The sequence below is a fragment of the Cebus imitator genome, unplaced genomic scaffold, assembly GCF_001604975.1.
Source record: "Cebus imitator isolate Cc_AM_T3 unplaced genomic scaffold, Cebus_imitator-1.0 Scaffold66, whole genome shotgun sequence".
NCBI classification, from domain to species: Eukaryota; Metazoa; Chordata; class Mammalia; order Primates; family Cebidae; genus Cebus; species Cebus imitator.
This window is the reverse complement of record NW_016107381.1, coordinates 2,485,118-2,503,596: the sequence shown is the minus strand read 5'-3', so window position 1 is coordinate 2,503,596 and position 18,479 is coordinate 2,485,118. Positions and strand designations below refer to the sequence as shown.

Sequence of the window (18,479 nt, the reverse complement as noted above, 5' to 3'; positions counted from 1 at the left end):
ATACCAACTGAGTGAAACTTAGTGTTTAAGAATAGAGTAGAAGATTGAGAAAACATAGAGAAGAAACCAACTTTCCAGGATAAGGTTTAATTCTGAGTTGAAGTCAAAAGTTTTCCATTTGGAACGACAGCTTGACTATTCTATGTTGTAGTCACAATGAATGACCAGCATAAAGTAACTGGCTGGTTTATGACAAAATGCCAAATGCTGGGGGTTAAAATTGCTTGTTTTACTTAAGCTGTGACCCAGCTGATAGACACTAAATTAGAGGAAAGTATAAGTGTCAGCAAAGAGTAAGTTTAAAGACATTTTCTACTGGCAAGATACTTAGTATTGTCAATGTTCTGCTGGTTGGAACTTAATTTGAGACAGAATGTTATGGCTGGAAGGGGCTGTAGAAACATCTAATCCAACTAATTTTACACATGGGAAGCTTGAAGCTAAATTAGGCAAAACAATTTTTTTTTTTTTAAGACTCTTGAGATAGTAGAAAAAATTTTATCAGCAAGGCAGGAAATAACTCCTCTTTGTACCTAAGGCACAGCCAATGCTTTTAATAGAAATCTGACCAGGAAGCTTTTAAATATCATTTCCTTTTTTGAGGTGGGGATGTGGAGGTTGAATGTTTTGTGGCGACATTTAATTTTTTTTTCTCTGATAAAAGTACACATTTATTGCAGAAAATGTAAAAAATATAAGCAAGCACAAAGAGGAAAATAAGCCATCAAAAAGTTTAGTATATTTCCTTCAGGCTTTTTCTAAGCAAATACAAAAATAACAACTGATTACTTTTTAAATGGAACTTAACAATTATTTATTCATTGTAAAACAATCACAGGAACAGCAGCAGCACAGGTTTCCCTACCTAAAGGGTGGTATGCAGTGATTCTGAGGAGCTGGTTGGAAGGCAAGGCTGAAGGACACAAACTGCCAGGAAATAATGTGGTTAACTAGCCATGAGCTTGTGGTACTAATGGTGGCACCGGGAACAAGGTCTCTGCTTGACTTTTATTTTCACTCCATAACAAACACACCAGATCAGGTGCCTAAAGGTGGGTGGGGAGGGAGAGTAGAGAAAAAAGCAAAGGGAAAGTTCAAAGTGACCACTGGCTGGGGCTGAAAACCACACTCATCTGCAGACGAGGTCCTTGGCTGTCTCTTGAAATTAAGGCTGATCTTGAACTCTGGTTGGGGATGCCGATTTGGGCTCTCTAGGAATACAATGTCATCTCTCAGTACCAGACGACTTTAAATACAGGATCTATCTTTAGATCCTTTATAAGCCTATACTAATTGTGGGTCTCCCTAAGAACTAGATTCCATGATTTTTTGTATCTGTATATAGACCTTTAACAAATACATGATGGCACACCAAAAAATCATCTTTCCCTATTAGGAACATTTGGCTACTTTGAAAACATTCCACAAGATCCTTCTCAGAACCTGCGGTTGCTAGGCTAAAGCAAATTACTCAAGCTAAGTTGTGATATAACCACTGTGACTTCTTAGTTTAGTGACCTCTTTGATATCGCCAATCATCTCCCAAGTTTTAAAAAATTCTGAATTTAGGAAATTAATTTTGTTCCATTTAACTGAACTAAACAAGAGGGTATTCAAAAGAGCTGAAGACTTCTGGCTCAAATAGTTTGTCACCACCAATGAGATGCCACATGGCCTGACTACTTGAGTCACTTTTAATTTTTATGTTGGTGATTCTATGTGTCCATCTCCTTGTCTTGTAAGCCTCAGACAGCTGAAGACATATGCAGAGCTGTGAAATTCACTCTGCACTGAATAGACAAAAAGGTTCCCTAGCATAACACTGAGCGGTTGGTATCCACATGGTTCTCAGTATTATAAACTCTGGGAAGACACTACTTCACAGCCTCAAGAAAATATGTAAGCAAGGCAGAACGAATACTCAAACAAGTATTATTCAACAGACATGTTTATACTAAATAAGTAAGGTTATATTTAGGGTTTAAACTCATCCCTGAATATCCTTAGTAACAACATGGAGGAAAAACTGGAGTGAATGAGAACTTAAGTTTTCCAAGGATTATGGTTCAAATCCTCTGAAATCTGTAACAGGTTAAAAAAATGAGAACTCAACTTTCTAGAGCAATAACTCTTCTTGAGGGCACCAGCACAAGGCGGTAGTGATTCTCACATTTAATATATTACATATAATACTATAAAAATAGATTGAAGTTTTAAGGAAAGTCCATTATTATTAAAGGTTTAGTACTCTGAGTCTGGGCTTTCTGACAATAAAACATACCAGAATAAAAACCCAAGAAAGTACAACAAAGAGGTATACTAATTGACAAAATAGCTGCTGCAACATGCCACAGGCACTTCAGGCCTAACATTTCTGAAAAAGCATGGAACGTGTGGACTCCCAGGAAAAAACTGTCTCAGATCATTTGTAACAGAAAGAACTAGTAAGTGACATCTCTAACGCTCACTAGCAGATACTACATCTTTCCCGCCGCGTTTTTGTTTGCATGTTATTGAGAACAGGGCAAGGAAAGGCACTGTTTTCTCCAGGTAGTTGTTTTTGAACAAGTGAGGGCATGCTATGCTCCTGTATCAGTACTTCGTGGCTGAAAACCCTCCCTCCGAAGGCTACCCATGTCAAAGCGGGTGGAGACCTCACAGCGCACTAATAATGTGTCATCCTTAATGAAAGTTCTTTGTCTTAGGGCTTCCAAATGCATAAAAGTTACATAGCCAAAACCTTTTGGGTTCCGTGGGATTGTGGGTCGTTGGAAAGCAAGCAGCTCTGGTTTGGCATCCATTATCTCTTCGTGGTTTTGTCTTACAGGTGCTTCAGACTGATCAAGAATTGTAAGGCGTATTGTACCCTGGAAGGGCCAAGGGAGGTGGCTGTCATACTCTCCTTGCATTGTGTGGACAAAAAGGGATATATAGTTCGCACAGCGCTGAGCAGTCGGTAACTGAAGGTGCAAGCGCATGCACAGTTTATACCCGGGTTTGCCTGTGTAGAATCCAGGGCTGTGAATCACAACAGGTTTCTCCTCTTCTTGACATTTCAGATGCATTCCAAAGTTGCCAATCTTCCAAATGTAAATTCCATTGCACTGCTGTGCTTCAATTTCAGCAACTTTGTCCTCAAGGGTTCGAATGGTTCGCCTGAGCTCATTTACATACATACCCTGAGTTTCCATTTTAGCAGTCAGCTCCCGGATTTGATGGTCTTGTCTTACAAGGCGACCCTCTAACTGGTGAATAGTTTCCTGGAAATTCCAGACCTCAGGGGTGGGAGGAGCGGGAGTTAAAGTAAGGCTCAAACTATGAACAGCCTGGGCCAACATTCTCATGTGTGACTGGGTGTTCTCCTGTAGGTGGCGTGCCAAGTGATTCCTCTGCATCTAAGAATCAAGCACAAGCCTTAGGTTGGGAATAGATAACTGTGAGGACTAGAAAAATGACCTGGCCAGGTCATACAAGAAGTTTTCAAGTAGTCACACCACTTCCCTCAATTCTCTACAATTTTCCTTTGCCTTCAACAGATTCTTGAGCCAATGAAACGACACTGCCTCTTGGTTCACTGAAAAACAGGCTATCTGATGACCACTCTCCTGGCTTTCACTCATGTAAATCTCCCTCCCACCTACAAAAATGTCAGTATTTACACCTATCCTTCTTTTCTGACTCAGAGATGCCTGTCTTCTCCAAGATTAATATTCTACCTGTGCTCTAAATGGCACATGACCTGTTGCCAACACCTCAGAAATTTTACTCAGTGATTTTTCATCTTCAAACATCTCTTCCTCTAACACTTTCCCTTTCCTTTAGAATACAATTATTAAAATATTTCCCATTAAAAAAGGACACACCCCTCTAAAGATCTTCTGTCTCTGGTTAATATTAATACCATTTTCTTCTTTTTTAAAAAAGTCAAGAATATGGTCTACCTTTTTGTCTACAATTCCCAATATATAAATGTATTGCAAATTGGAATTTTTCCTGTCACCATGCTAAGGTCGTTAAGAATATCCTACTATACAAAAACATTCATACTACAACAATTTTTATTATAAAAGGTCATAAAATCATAAAAAAAACTAAAAAATATAGATGATCAGAGTATGCTACCTATTATCTCACCTAACTATAAAATTAACATTTTATAATTTATTTCGTCTTTTTCTCTAAGCACAAAAATACAGAACATTTCTACCAAAATATAACCATACCATTTTTCTGATTTTTCAAATTATTAGATGTATGTTTATTATATATAAGTCAGGAAAAAAAAGTATAATGGAAAAGCAAAACTGTAACTGCACTCTCCAAAAAGAAAGACATACCATAAACAATGATCCATCTTAGACATTTGACAATACTGATCATGACTCTTTAAACTATTTTGGAGACCATGATACTACTTTCTCTTTGCCTGGTTCATCTATTTCTTATACTGTTTGTTCATGGCTCTTTTCTGAGTCCTGATTTCTCTATGGAGCTTAAGACTGCACATAACGCATGTCAGTCATCTCCACCTGTTCCCTAGCTGGGTGAAGTCATATGTGCAACTCAATTTGTTAAAACAGATTTTTTTAAACCTGTACCTCCAATCAGTTCTTCCTGTGTTCACTCTTTTTGGTGAATGGCCCATCAATCTACCCAGTGATCAAGGCCAGAAACCAAGTCATTCTAGCTAGATGCCTCCCTCTCCTTCACTCATCACATTTATTTAGTTCCACAGGCAATACATCTTCTCTCCTAAATATGTATTGGCTCCTAGACCTACCTTCACTGTCATGGCTATAATTCAAGCTGTCTTCACTTAGGTATTCCAACAGCTCAGGTACTGCTACCCCCACCTCCACCTCCACCTCAAATAATCTACGTTGCTACTGGGTTGAACTAGCACAACACAAACTACCTGTAGTTCCTCAAATCACCACGCTCACTCTTTCTCATTGGTCTTCTCTCCCTTGTCTTCTTGGAAAACTATTTCACCTGTAAAAATTCAGCCCAAAGCATCATGTTTTGTCAAGTCTGTCTGAATGCTTTAGGCATTGCTAAGTATGCCTTTGCTTCTGCTCATAGCATCCATAATAACTCTATTATATAACTCATTACAATGCTTTATAAGCACATTTACATTCTTGTTGTTTTGTCCACATGATGTAACTGAATATTTTTTACTTATATTCAAGAAATTAAAAGAAAAAAAAAACCCTTACCTTTTCATGGCAACCGAAAGTACTGAACGTGCATGGAATTGGGGCTGTAGGGCAGTCTAGATCATAATGATTAGGCATCTGAAATCCAAAACAAAGGCTGAAAAATCTCTTCCTTGCATATCATGTTCTAGTTTGATGTGATCACATTAAACTGTATTGTCAATGGCTGCTTTTGCTGGCAGTGGAATAGGTGTAGCATAAACTGTGTCACTTACAAAGATTAAAACTATGTTTACTTCCAAAAGTTATAGAGAAAGGAAATATTAACATCTCATAATATCCCCCCTCCAATTATTCAAAATTCATTTCAAGAAATTGAATTTGATCCTCTTGCTAGGAACTAGGCACCCTCTAGTGGCACTTTACAGAAAAAACACCGGACAATAACCTACAACAGCAAACTCAATCAAGACTCCCACGACTAAGGTCTAGGCCATGTAACAGGAAGCAGTCAACTGCATGCACTGAAGCCACTGACTACATTCATACTTTCCTCATGACCACCTTTCAAAAATCATCTTAACTTTTGTTAATCTGGGCATATTTTAGTACACTGGGGAGACTCAGATATTAGAAGGTACTTTAAAAACATTAATAAAGTTCTAAAGAAAGTCTCGGTCCTTGATTTTGGGACTCTAAGACACATTCTCTAAGGTAAGGTCCATTATATGAAATCGTATTTTTAAAAAGTGGTGCCAAGTTTCCTTTAGAAATTTAATTTGGCTATAGTTGAAGATATTTCAAACAGAAAGTACCTGAGAGACCATTTATTATAATTCAATCCTTCATTTCTCAAGAGGGAACAGTGTAGAACAGGGGTCAATAAAATTTTTGGTAAAGGATCAGATAGTAAATATGGGCTGTACTGCCTCTGTCCCAAGTACCTAACTCTACTATTGTCATATAAAAGTAGCCATACACAAGACATACACACACGGTCATGGCTTTCAATAAAACTTTATTTACAAAAACAGGCAGCAAGACAGATCTGGCTGGCAGGCCAGTGTGCTAATCCCTGATCTATTTAGAATGTCAACTTGCTAAAGATGAGAGGGCACAGTTAAACCACAGTTAATACAGTTTAAACCTAGGATTAAAACCTAGGTTTTCTGACTCTTAGCCTAGGGTTTTTTCCTACATTGTTTTTCTTTTACTGGGTTTTAGTTTGCTGCATGGTTTCCTTTCAATATTAAAAGAGAAGAAAAAGGAAAATGAGTTAGGACTTCATAAGCAAAAGAAGTTTAACACCCTCAAATTAAGGTTTTGTTGAAAAAAATTAAGAGACTGTTAACCAATGGAAAAATTTTAAGGTTAACAAACTTGTCCAGTGACAGGTTTTGCTTGCTGCTTCTCAGTAAGGTATATCAATAACGATCTCTGGGTTTACAGATTTCATGGGTATAAAATAGTTAATAGTTAATATTCATATTTTGTAGGCAAACTCCCCAAATGTCAGAAGATAGCAATCAGATGGAATTTTCCTTTCTCTACTAATAGTCAAAACATACAATCTTTAGGCTGGGCTTGGTGACTTACATCTATAATTACAGCACTGTGGGAGGCCAAAGTGGGAAGACTGCTTGAGCTTAGGAGTTTGAGACTAGTCTGGACAATATAACAAGACCCTGTTTCTACAAAATATCTGAAACAATAAAAAATTAGCCAGGCATGGCAGTGCACACCTGTAGTCCCAGCTCCTTGGAAAGCTGAGGCAGGAGGATCACCTGAGCCAGGAATTTGGGGCTGCAGTGATCCATGATTGTGTCACTGCACACTCATTTTGGGCAAGAGTGAGACTCAATTTCAAAAAACAAAAAACAAAAAAAAACCAACAACGAAAAAAAACCCACCATAAAATTTTCTATTGTAATTACTACTTCTAATGATGCCCGATCAGTGGCCTACAAGGCCACTCAACAGAAGGGCTACAGGTCCTGAAAATATGGAAACTTCCCTGTATGCCTCAAGGATTACAGCTACAAAAATATTCTCCTACTGAACAGAATTACTTTCCTCTGTATCACTGTTCCCTTTTACTCTTTTAGCCAGTCTCTGGACACTTGAGATACTCATTTCACAGTGTGTAAATATCAATATTTTAGCTTTTTCTTTCTTTAAATGGGGACGCTTACTTTTCATTAATTTTATCTTAAAATAGGTTTTGTTAGGAATTTTTACGAATATACAAAAGCATGAGTATTATGTTAATGACTTAGGAATTTTAAGTACTTAAAAAGGGCTGGATGTTTTGTTCTTCCTGAAAATATTTATTAATTTATATAAAAAATTTTCACACAGCTCGAATACTTCTTCAGTCTGTATTTCTTTGCCTTACTGATTTAAATTTTCAATTAAAAAACCTAACTCACTTCCTTTCTTTTTTTATTTTTCTATTTCTCTAACTCACTTCTTTAAACTGTTTACGAAGAAATTTATGAAAACAAATAATACCTGTTCTCTGATGAGTACGGTATTGCAGTATTCACAGACGACATTTGCCAAAGGACAGTTCTGGTCATGGATCTAAATTTTATTAGAGAAACATAAGAAAAGCATGAGAATATCTGCAAAAGTAAAAACAACTAATTTCGATAAAGAGTAATTTTTCACTATAAACAAACAAGGACATCAATTTGTATAAAGCAAAAGTGAGAGTAGTATATAAAGGACATTTTCTTTCTCTTTCCCAGTATAGTAATGAGATTCATTCACCCTTCCAGCTCTTTGAAAGACCACGGTATTATACAAAAAGAATTTTTCAAATCCCTTCCTTTTATCATGAGGCAATGCATATGAAACTACTTTGGACATCATCTGCCCAGGCTATAATTCTCCAAAGGCAATCTTCTTCCAAAAATTTTCAGCAGCAGCATGATGATTTAGTTAAAATTTCTTGTTAGTAGGATTAAAGAACAAATGTTTTATTAGGGCAGGAAAGTTTGGTGCTCAGGCTCTCGTATGCCCCAGAAGGGTGAACCTTATTTTCTAGAATACAGTAACTTTAGTTGATGTGCTAAAATATAATTAGCCTTCCAGGTTAAGTCAATCTAATTTACTAAAATTTGGAAAGGAGTTGTCATTTTACTCTAATTATGATTCAGACTTCTCTACATTTATACTAAATTAGCTGACTTTTTTGGAGCATTTTATCAATGTAATGGATATAATATGCTTGACCTCAAAGTAGGGAAAAACTGCCAACATGAATTTATAAAAACTGTAGTTTAAGGAAGTATCTAAGTAATAGAATAAAAGAACATAAATTATATGTAGACTATTTTATAAAAGTGTATATAGGATAGGGATCAAGGGCTTAGATTTCAGTGTTAGCTTTTTTATTGGCAATATTAATACAAGTATACTTAATCTATCTCAGTTTCTGAATATGAAAACTGTCCTATAATCATGACGCTGTTAGACACCATCAAGTTTCTTTTTAAAAGATAAACTTTATAACATATATAATGAGAAGTGTAAACACATTGTATATATACAGCACGATGAAGTATCATTAAGGAAACATTTTGTGGGTTTTATTCTTCATAACAGTTATGACAACCCATTCTCTTTTTCAAAATAGTTCTGTGTAAATCTTATGTAGTAATTGTTCTACTTGTTTATCTCCAATCCAAAAATGGTCATTAATTTAATCACAAAGAAAAGTTGAGTGGCATATGCCTTTCCTAGAAGTTCTGTTATTTGCATCTACAGTAGTGATAACTAGTATAAATGATTTTTTAAGAAAGACATGCAAATGCAAATTCTACACTTATATACTAAAATGGCTTAGTATGAACTTTTTCTTAAAAATCATTTTTCCCAAAATTGATAATGCAGAGTGAGAGTTAAGAGTCGCATCCTTATCTACTGCTAATGCCCTCAAATACACATTTAAGAATGATGTTTAAAGATGTAAAATTAACAAATCCAAGTTAGAACATGCCTCTTTATCTTCAAATGCCATTGATGCAGCACAGTTTACACAAGAAACCTGTCTCCTTGGACAATCCTTCAGAATGTGAATATTAATTTGGCATTTTTGGAAAGGATGCTGGCATTGGGGACAATCCATAAGAGCAAACTCACAATGTACTTGATGATCCTATAATAAGAAAATCATAATAGATTAGTATTAGCCAACTCTGAAATCTTCTAAATATAATCTCTCCTAATAATATACTGCTCTCAGCAGCCTACTGAACCTTTCTTTAAGTAGGTTACTGTGTCTACTTTGTCAAGTGCACACCACAGAATCATTCATAATTTGAATGTCTTTAGAGAATTTTTTCAAATACTGGCTATGGACTGCAAATTTATACAAAGAATGTGAATTCTCAAGTTTATATATCCAATTAGGGAAGAGAGTTGGAAAGAAGTCAGATTTCCTATTTACCAGTTTATTGTTGTATCAAAAAGGCCACTCTCTTTTAGGAAGAGCTAATAAGTAAAAGGAGAAAGTAGCATATCTGTCTTAACCATTTAATTTCAAATGTGACATTAACAATAATTTCTGGTAAAAATCACCAAGCTAATGATTTATTTAGTTTAAAAGCAAATTACTTAATAATCTGATTGTTTCAGTTAATCTCGGTCTACAGGAGTATTCCATTTAGTGCATAATAAAATGCACAATTTAGGCAAACAGAGAGAAAAAAGCATAATGAGGATTCTGAGATGATTACTTAGGACTTACTGCTTATTCCAAAATGACAAAAATGAAGTTATAAGATAAAAATGTGACACTAGTATTTAAAATGCTCTTCAGGTTTACTGCAGATAATGCTCAACAAAAAAGCTTATAAAACAATACTGGTTTAAAAAAAAAAATTACTGCTGGACAAACCAGAGTAGATAAAAGTGTATTTCTGGTTTCTACCTATGTTTATATTCAATAAATAAACGGTTGGCATTAATTCAGCAAGAATTTATTAACCAATCATCATATGCTAGGTAGTGGCAACACACAGATGGATACAGCAAAGTCCCTTTTCTGTAGGAACTTCCTTTTATACATGTGTTGACAGCTAGAAAAGAACTTTAATACCTCAAGATGCCTCAGTTCCATCTTGTGCAAACAACCTTCATTTGGACACCTCACCATCAGAGAAAGAATCTCACGTTTTGCAAAATTGTCTGGAAATAGTTGATTTTCCAGCAGTATTTCATTGTCAACTGGACATTTGTGACCTGCATCCCTAACAGAAACAAATAAAACACATACAATTCGTAGATTTAAATATTCACATCAGAAAATCCACACAACTTTAATTCACCATATATAAATTCTTCATTTATTGTTTCATAAGGAAAAAATTTAACACATTACATTTCATGTCACAAAAATAAACTATCTTTTAATGGACAGCTTATGAACTGTTCTTTTATGAAATGAGTACAAATAGCAGCATATTGATAACCTATCAAAAGCTAAGAGATTTTTATACGGTGGGATGGAGTCCAGCTTTTTGAGAAAAATTAGCTGAATAAGATTATATTCTGATTGGCATAAAATGAAGTGCCAGTTACGAATGAGAATTTTGGCAGTCTGGCCTCTGTGCTGTCACACCTATATAATACACTAGAAAGATGAAATATGCTGCTCACAATACTAATACATGTCTATAATGCAATTGCTGAGCCATAAGTAAAAATTTAACCACCTAGTAATACCCCCATGAGGTCACATTTTAAAGTTTACTCTGAAATAGTCACTATAACACTCCAGCTAATCAGCTGCAGAAGTTCTCCTTTATTTGTAGGTCTAGGGTCCAACGTAACAAAGAGTTAAAGGATCTCTACGTCCTGCTTCTCAGTGGTTTATTCTTTCTTATTATGGAAAAAAACTACCCTCAGAAAAAGAAAATGGGAGAGTATTGAGAAGCATTTTGATTCCTTGAATGACTATAACCAATGAGAAATTTCAAAGCAGTTCCTTTAAGAGCACTGGAGCTAAGTGGTCATTTTTAAAAAGCTTACAGGGAGATAGAAAAAAAAAAAGCCTCAGGCTTCTTTTTGTGGGTTGTATTTCCTTTTCAGACCAGTGACCCACTACTTTCATGAACATCTTGCTATTAAAAAGCTGCTAAAGATTAGCTACCTTCCTGGGCATGGCTGACACCTAGTAAAAAAAAAAATGTACATTTCTACCTACTGGAAAATCAATGATCCATAATATGGTATCATTTTACCTAAATACAACATAAATAAAAATAATTACAGAAAAAAAAGTTGAGACTGGACACACTGTTCATGCTTGTAATCCCAACACTTTGGACGGCAAGGTAGATGGATTACTGGAGGTCAGGAGTTTAAGACCAGACTGAACAACATGGTGAAACCCCATCTGTACTAAAAATACAAAAATTAGCCAGGTATGGCAGTGCACATACCTGTAATCCCAGCTATTTGGGAGGCTGAGACAGGAGAATCAGGTGAATCTGGGAAGAGGAGGTTGCAGTGAGCCAAGATTGTGCCCTTGCACTCCAGCCTGGGCATCAGAGTAAGACTGTCTCCAAAAAAAGTTAAGCCTTTGATTCTGCTCTCATATATAGAGTGGTCTCAACCAGTGGCAGTTTTGACCCCCAGGGAACATTTTGGGACTCCTAAGCACAGGAAAGGAGGATACTAACAGCATCCAGTGAGCAGATGCCAAGCATGCTGCTAAAGATCCTACAGCACACAGGACATTCTTCCATGACAAATAATTATCCAGCCCAAAATATCAATAATGTCGAGGCTGAGAAAAATCTACCCAAAATAGACCTTGTAAAGTCAGTGATGCATAACACATTTTTCCCCAAAATTGAAACAGCAGACATTATCTTTTGCGACTTAAATTAAGCCAAGTCCTGAGTATGGATGTAGTTACTCTTAAATTCAAGTTTTATAGAAAAGTTAATGTAAAAGTTGACAGATAAAAACTTAGGAGACTAACCACATTGCCAGGAATGACTTAACCTACTTACGAATGATTTAGTATAACCAGATGGCTATTTATTGAAGAACATAAAATCTGCTCTCCTTCATCCAATTTTTGGCCTTAGTCACCTAAAAATCTTCCCATTTACTTTTGAATTATAGTAAAATTTATCTATTTCCATGGTAATTGCAAGTACTTTCATTCAGTTAAAGCAGCCATGATTTACTGGTCATCTACTATGGGTCAGGCACTGTTTCCAGAACTTGGAAAAAATCAAGAAATGAAACAGATCTAAACCTTTGCTCTCAAGGAACTTATCATCCAGTGGGGCAAGCAGACAATAAACATATAAATTATCTGGTGGTTCAGAAGGCAGAAAGTGCTAAGGAAAAAAGTAGAGTAGGGTGGAGACTGGGAGTGTTGGGCAAGAAGGTGGAAGCACACTGTGGTATAAATAGGGTGGCGAGGGGACCTATGAGAAGGTGAGATTTGAGACAAACTGGAAGAGTTAAGAAGTTAGCTGTGGCCAGAGTGCTGCAAACAGAATAGCTAAAGCCGCTCACCAAGGCAGGAGTGTGTCTGACATGTTCAAGGAACAGCAAAGACGGAATGAATGAGTAGAAGGAGAAACAGCACAGTGGAGAGGTCAGAAAATGAATCATGTGCCTATCAGACAGGATGTTATATGGATTTTACTTTTACTCCCAGAAACCATGCTACAATGGTCTGAGCAGAGATGATATCTTACTTATTTTACTAGGTTCACTCTGGTTGCCGTATTGAGAAGAGCCTGGAAGAAGGCAAGAACAGAAAGCAGGGGGCCTGTTAGAGAGCTGGTGGTGATTCACAACAGGTGGGTAGTAGGGGACAAAGTGAGAAGGGACGGGATTTTGGATATATTATGGCAGTGGAGCCTTCAGTTAATACTTTCTTCAAAAATGCTGGTAATTTTACAGTTGCCCATACACTTTAGGTAATAGGATTTAACATGCCTAAAATCACAGTAAGTGATCATTTACATAGTCAGTATTCTTTGTGTAGTTGAGATTATCATTATCTAGTAGCATCATAATTTAAGGTACATTAAAAAGATACCATTTTCTTTAAAGCATAGAGTCACTCCCCAGTCTGCATTAGAATTGCTTTTAGTGTAAGTAGCAAATTATTTATCCAAGGGTCAAGAGAGGAGGAGATTCATGTCACTTTTCACACAACAGTAGGAACTGGGATAAGAACCTAACTTTCTCAATTTTCTGTCCACTGTTCTTTTTTCCTAAGTAGCTTTTTGGGATGTTCCATGTTCTGTGTAATAATGTTTTCTGTATCTAGTTTTGTTATAGGACACCATTCTTTCTTATGCTCACATACCTTATTGATTTTATGATGCAGGCTTTGCAGAACCTATGGCCGCATGGTGTTTGCACTGCTTCTCGTAATGCCATCAAGCAGATGGGGCATTCATACTTGCTTTCCAGGGGTGGGTCAAACTCCACATCATATCCCTGGATCTCCTCCATAAAGGAGCTGGAGAGGTTCCCCGTGCTGGCAGTTCCACCCACACTATCATCTTTTGTTGCAGCGCTACAGGAGCTGGCCATGGCCCCACAGCAGTCACTTTCAGAGTGGCTGGATCCACAGCTGTTTTCACAATTTAGTAGACTCATAGTAACTTGATTATCACTTGCTCTGTAGAAATAGCAAGAAAAAATGCCTTAACACATAAGTAACAGACACACCCCACACATATATATCATAGCTTATCTATACAAATCACTTTTTAGTTCATGTTTATCAGCCGTATTAATGTTATTTACAGAAAACTTTTTAAAGTGTTTTGAGCTTTTTCACGACTACTATAAGTTAACTGATTCTCTCCTTCAATAAATATATTATAATTTGTGCAAATCACTTGGAGCACACAAAGAAAGCTGGGTGTCTGCAGAAGTTCATGATCTAGTAGAAAGACAGAATATAAGGTTAAAAAAGGAGAAGCACCTCAGTTGTAATGCTCTTCCATATTACAATTATTTGTTTACATGTCTGTTTCCTGTGACTGAGCTGAATATTTAAATCCTATTTCCTCAGTACTTAGCACAAGATTTTTCATACAGTAAGTGTTCACTAAGCACCTACTAAAGAACTTATCCATGTTGTTGAAGTTCCTTCAAGTATTCAGAGCTGAAGAGCATAGTATGGCTAGCAGCTCAGTGCTAGGAAAAGTTCACAGGAATCAGGTGATCATGTGCCACTATTAGATATGTGATTTAGTGCAAGTTACTTAACCATTTAGATCTTGGTTTCTTCTTCCAGGTCTAAAACTCTGTAAGGACTTCCAAATGCTCAGTGTGGAGATTTCTATTAGGTAGAAAAAACAGAATTGAAAAAGTATATTTTTATGTCCTTCTGCCTTCAGTCAGGTCAAGTGACTATGTTTCATTATTAATGACTGGAAAAACAAGTGATATTTTATTTGCCTATGGAAAACTATTGCTTTCATAGCAGAGGAGGTATCTTCAAATTCTAAATCATCATGGTATATACAAGTGAGAAGCTATTTAAAAGCAATTCACAGCCCGTGTAACCACATCTGTATTTGAAATACTTCTAAAAAAAATTCTAGTATGTGCCAGATATCATTCTACAAACAGAATGTAGGCCTCCAGTCAATATGATAGATAATTATTCTTCTGCTTGTCTTTTATATAAAATTCCTGGCTGCCACTTCACCAAATTGAGGATTAAGACAGTAGTAGTCAATCCTTTTACCACTACAAATACTTTTTATTCTCTTAAAAAATTCTGAGTAGCACTTGATGGCCACTTACAATGAGGCACTATTCTGGCTGGAAAGGCAGTGCTAGTAAGTGGTGATGAGCTCAGGTGATGGAACTGAATGATATTAATTTAACTCTTTTCTTCCATTTATGAGCTGGGCAAGTTACATGACCTTTCTGTCGTTCAATTTTCTCATTTGCAAAATGGTTCTAACAATAAAATCCAACTGAGTTACTAAGAGGATTAAATGTGTTAATATGTGCAAAGCACTTACAACAGTGCCAGGCGGTAAGAATGAGTTACTACAACAACTTGATGCAGTATTTTATTTAAGTTTTGTTGTCCCCACTTATCAAAGTGGTAATTATGAAGCTTAAAAGGTTAAGTAACTTAACCAAGATTACCCAAATAGTAAGTCACAGAGTTGGGATCAGAACCCAAGTCTACCTGACCTTGGAGCTTTGCACTTTATACTACACTACTTTTATCAATTTTTTGACCAATTTGTCCATAAAGCTGCATTTAAAATGCATTTGCCTTTATTACACTAAAGTACTGGCCACAGCTACTATTAAACATGGTCTGTCTAGTAATACTACAGTGAATTTGACAGAATTCCAAAGAATCTGCAAAGAAACTTGACATGTGGTTCACTTGTTTAGTTTTTTTTTTTTCTTTCTTTGAGACAGAGTCTCACTCTATCACCCAGGCTGGAGTCTAGTGGCACAATCTTGGCTCACTGCCACCCCCACCTCCCAGGTTCAAGCAATTCTCCCTCCCTCCTCAGCCTCCCCAATAGCTGGAATTACAAGCACCTGTCACCACCTCCAGCTAATTTTTGAATTTTGTAGAGATGGGGTTTTGCCATGTTGGCAAGGCTGGTCTGGAACTCCTCACCTCAAAGGATCCACTGCCTTGGCCTCCCAAAGTGTTGGGATTATAGGAATGAACCAACACGCCCGGCTGTGGTTTATTTGTTTAGTTATGACACAGTATTCCTGAAGTTAAAAATAGCTCCCAAAGCCTTGTTATATCTGATGTGGACTCCTAGGGAAGGTTCACACAGATTGAAAGGAAGCAAATAATGGCAAGACAGCAGAAAAAAGCAGAACTAGTCACTACAGTTGGGCCATAAAATGGGGTATGGGGTCCCCTTTATGCCTTCCAAACCTGAGGACAAATGATGCTGTTATGCTACACCAATATCCTTTGTTATTTTTATTCCCATATACAGGCATACTCAGACATCTTGGGTTCAGTTCCAAGCCACTGCAGTAATCCAAATGCCATAATAAAGCGAGTAATAAAAATTCTTTTATTTCCCAGTACATATAAAAAGTTATGTTTACACTATAGACTATTAAGAGTGTAACAGCATTATGTCCAAAAAGACAGTGTATATACCTTAACTTAAAAACACCTTATTGCTAAATAATGCTAGTGATCATCTGAGCCCTCAACGAGCTATGATATTGGGGTCGAGAGTCCTGCCTCAATGTTGATGGCTGTTGACTGATCAGGTTGGTGGTTGCTAATGGTTGGGTGGCTGTGGCAATTTCTTAAAATAATACAGCAATGAAGTTTGCTACACAGATTGACTTCTGCTTTCATGAAGTATTTCTCTGTAGCATGTGATGCTGTTTGATAGCATTTTATCCCAGCAGAACTTCTTTCAAAAATGGTGTTAATCCTCCCAACTTCTGCCACTGCTTTATCAACTAGGTTTGTGGAATATTCTAAATCCTTTGTGGTTATTTCAACAACGTTCACAGCAGCTTCACCAGGAGCTGGTTCCATCTCAAGAAACCGCTTTCTTTGCACATCCATAAGAAGCAACTCCTCATCTGTTCAAGTTTTACCATGAGACTGTAGAAATTCAGTCATATCCTCAGACTCCACTTCTAATTCTAGTTCTCTTGCTATTTCTACCACATCTTCAGTGACTTCTAATGAAGTCCCAAACCTCTCAAAGTCATCCATGAGGGCTTCTGTCAAGTTCAACTTCTTTCAAACTCTGGTTAAGGCTGATATTTTGATCTCCTCCCATGAGTCACAAATGTTCTTAACGGCACCCAGAAAGGTGAATCCTTTCCAGAAAGTTTTCAATTTACTTTGCTCAGATCCATCAGAGGACTCACTATCTATGACAGCTATAGCCTTATGAAATGTATGTCTTAAATAATAAGACTTGGAAGTCTAAATGACTCCTTGATCCATAGCCTACAAAATGAATGCTATATTAGCAGGCATGAAAACAACATTAATCTTCTTGAACATCTTCATCAGAGCTCTTGGATGATCAGATGCATTGTTAATAAGCAGTAATATTTTGAAAGGCATCTCTTTTTCCTGAACAGTTCCTGACAATGGGATTAAAATACTCAGTAAACTATGTTGTAAACAGATACGCTGTCATCCAGGCTTTGCTGTTACCTTCATAAAGCAAAGGAAGAGTAGATTTAGTATAATCATTAAGGGCCCTAGGATTTTCAAAACTGTAAATGAGCACTGGCTTCACGTCACAGTCACCAGCTGCATTAGCCCCTAACAAGAAAGTCAGCCTGTCCTTTAAAGTTTTGAAGCCAGAAATAGACTTGTCTGTAGCTATGAACATCCTAGATGGCATCTTCTTCCAATAAAAGGCTATTTTGTATACATTGAAAATTTGTTGTTTGGTGTAGCCACCTTCATCAATGACCACAGCTCGATCTTCTGGATAATATGCTATAGTTTTACATCAACACTTGCTCTTTCACCTTGCAATTTTATGTTACGGAGATGGGTTTCTCTCTTTAAACCTCATGAACCAATCTCTGCTAGCTTCCAACTTTTCTTCTGCAGTTTCCTCACTTCTCTCAAACTCTACAGAATTGAAGAGAATTAGGACCTTGCTCTGGATTAGGTTCTGACTTAAGGAAATGTTGTGGCTAGTTTGATCTTCCATCCAGACCATGATGGCTTTCTCCATATTAGCAACAGGCTGTTTCACTTTCTTATTAGTGAGTTCACTTAGTAGCACTTTTAATTTCCTTCAAGAACTTTTCCTTTGCATTCACAACTTGGCTAAATGGTTGGTTTATTTTTGCTTCTGATGTGCCTTCTTCAGTAAGCATAATTACTTCTGGCTTTTGATTTAAAGTGAGAGACACGTGGCTCTTCCATTCACTTGAACACTTAGATGCCATTGTAGTAGTATTAATTGGCCTAATTTCAAAATTGTTGTGTCTAATTTCAATATTGCTGTGTCTCAGGGAGTAGGGAGGCCTGAGAAGCGGGATAGTCAGGGGACCAGCTGGTCAGTGGAGCAGTCAGAAAGCTCACATTTATTAAGTTCACCATCTCATTATATGGGTGTGCTTCATGTATCGTAAAACAACGATTCCAATAGTAACATCAAAGATCACTAATCAAAGATCACTGTAACAGATACAATAATAAAGTTTTAAATATTGCAAGAATTACCAAAATGTGACAGACAAATACAAAGTGAGCACATACTGTTGTAGAAAATGGTGTGGAAAGACTTGCACAACACAGGGTTGACAAAAACCTTCAATATGTCAAAA

At 36.7% G+C, this 18,479-nt stretch overlaps 1 protein-coding gene across 4 annotated transcripts in view; it reads right to left on the bottom strand.

Moving 5' to 3' along the window:
* Positions 1-342: 342 nt before the first annotated feature.
* Positions 343-18,479, bottom strand: part of TRAF6 (TNF receptor associated factor 6) — a 22,457-nt gene continuing 4,320 nt past the window's right edge. Inside the window, exons 2-8 of one of the 4 annotated variants that reach the window (XM_017530490.2) lie at positions 14,268-14,493; positions 13,507-13,824; positions 10,264-10,414; positions 9,163-9,321; positions 7,671-7,742; positions 5,220-5,297; positions 646-3,395 (exon numbers count right to left, since the gene is read on the bottom strand). In XM_017530490.2, the coding sequence (XP_017385979.1) occupies positions 2,580-3,395; positions 5,220-5,297; positions 7,671-7,742; positions 9,163-9,321; positions 10,264-10,414; positions 13,507-13,824; positions 14,268-14,287 (1,614 nt within the window). In that variant the 5' untranslated portion in view covers positions 14,288-14,493 and the 3' untranslated portion in view covers positions 646-2,579. Of the gene's footprint in view, positions 3,396-5,219; positions 5,298-7,670; positions 7,743-9,162; positions 9,322-10,263; positions 10,415-12,701; positions 13,476-13,506; positions 13,825-14,267; positions 14,494-18,479 lie in introns of those variants that run through there. The other 3 variants (XM_017530491.2, XM_017530492.2, XM_017530493.2) reach the window with 3 other exon arrangements.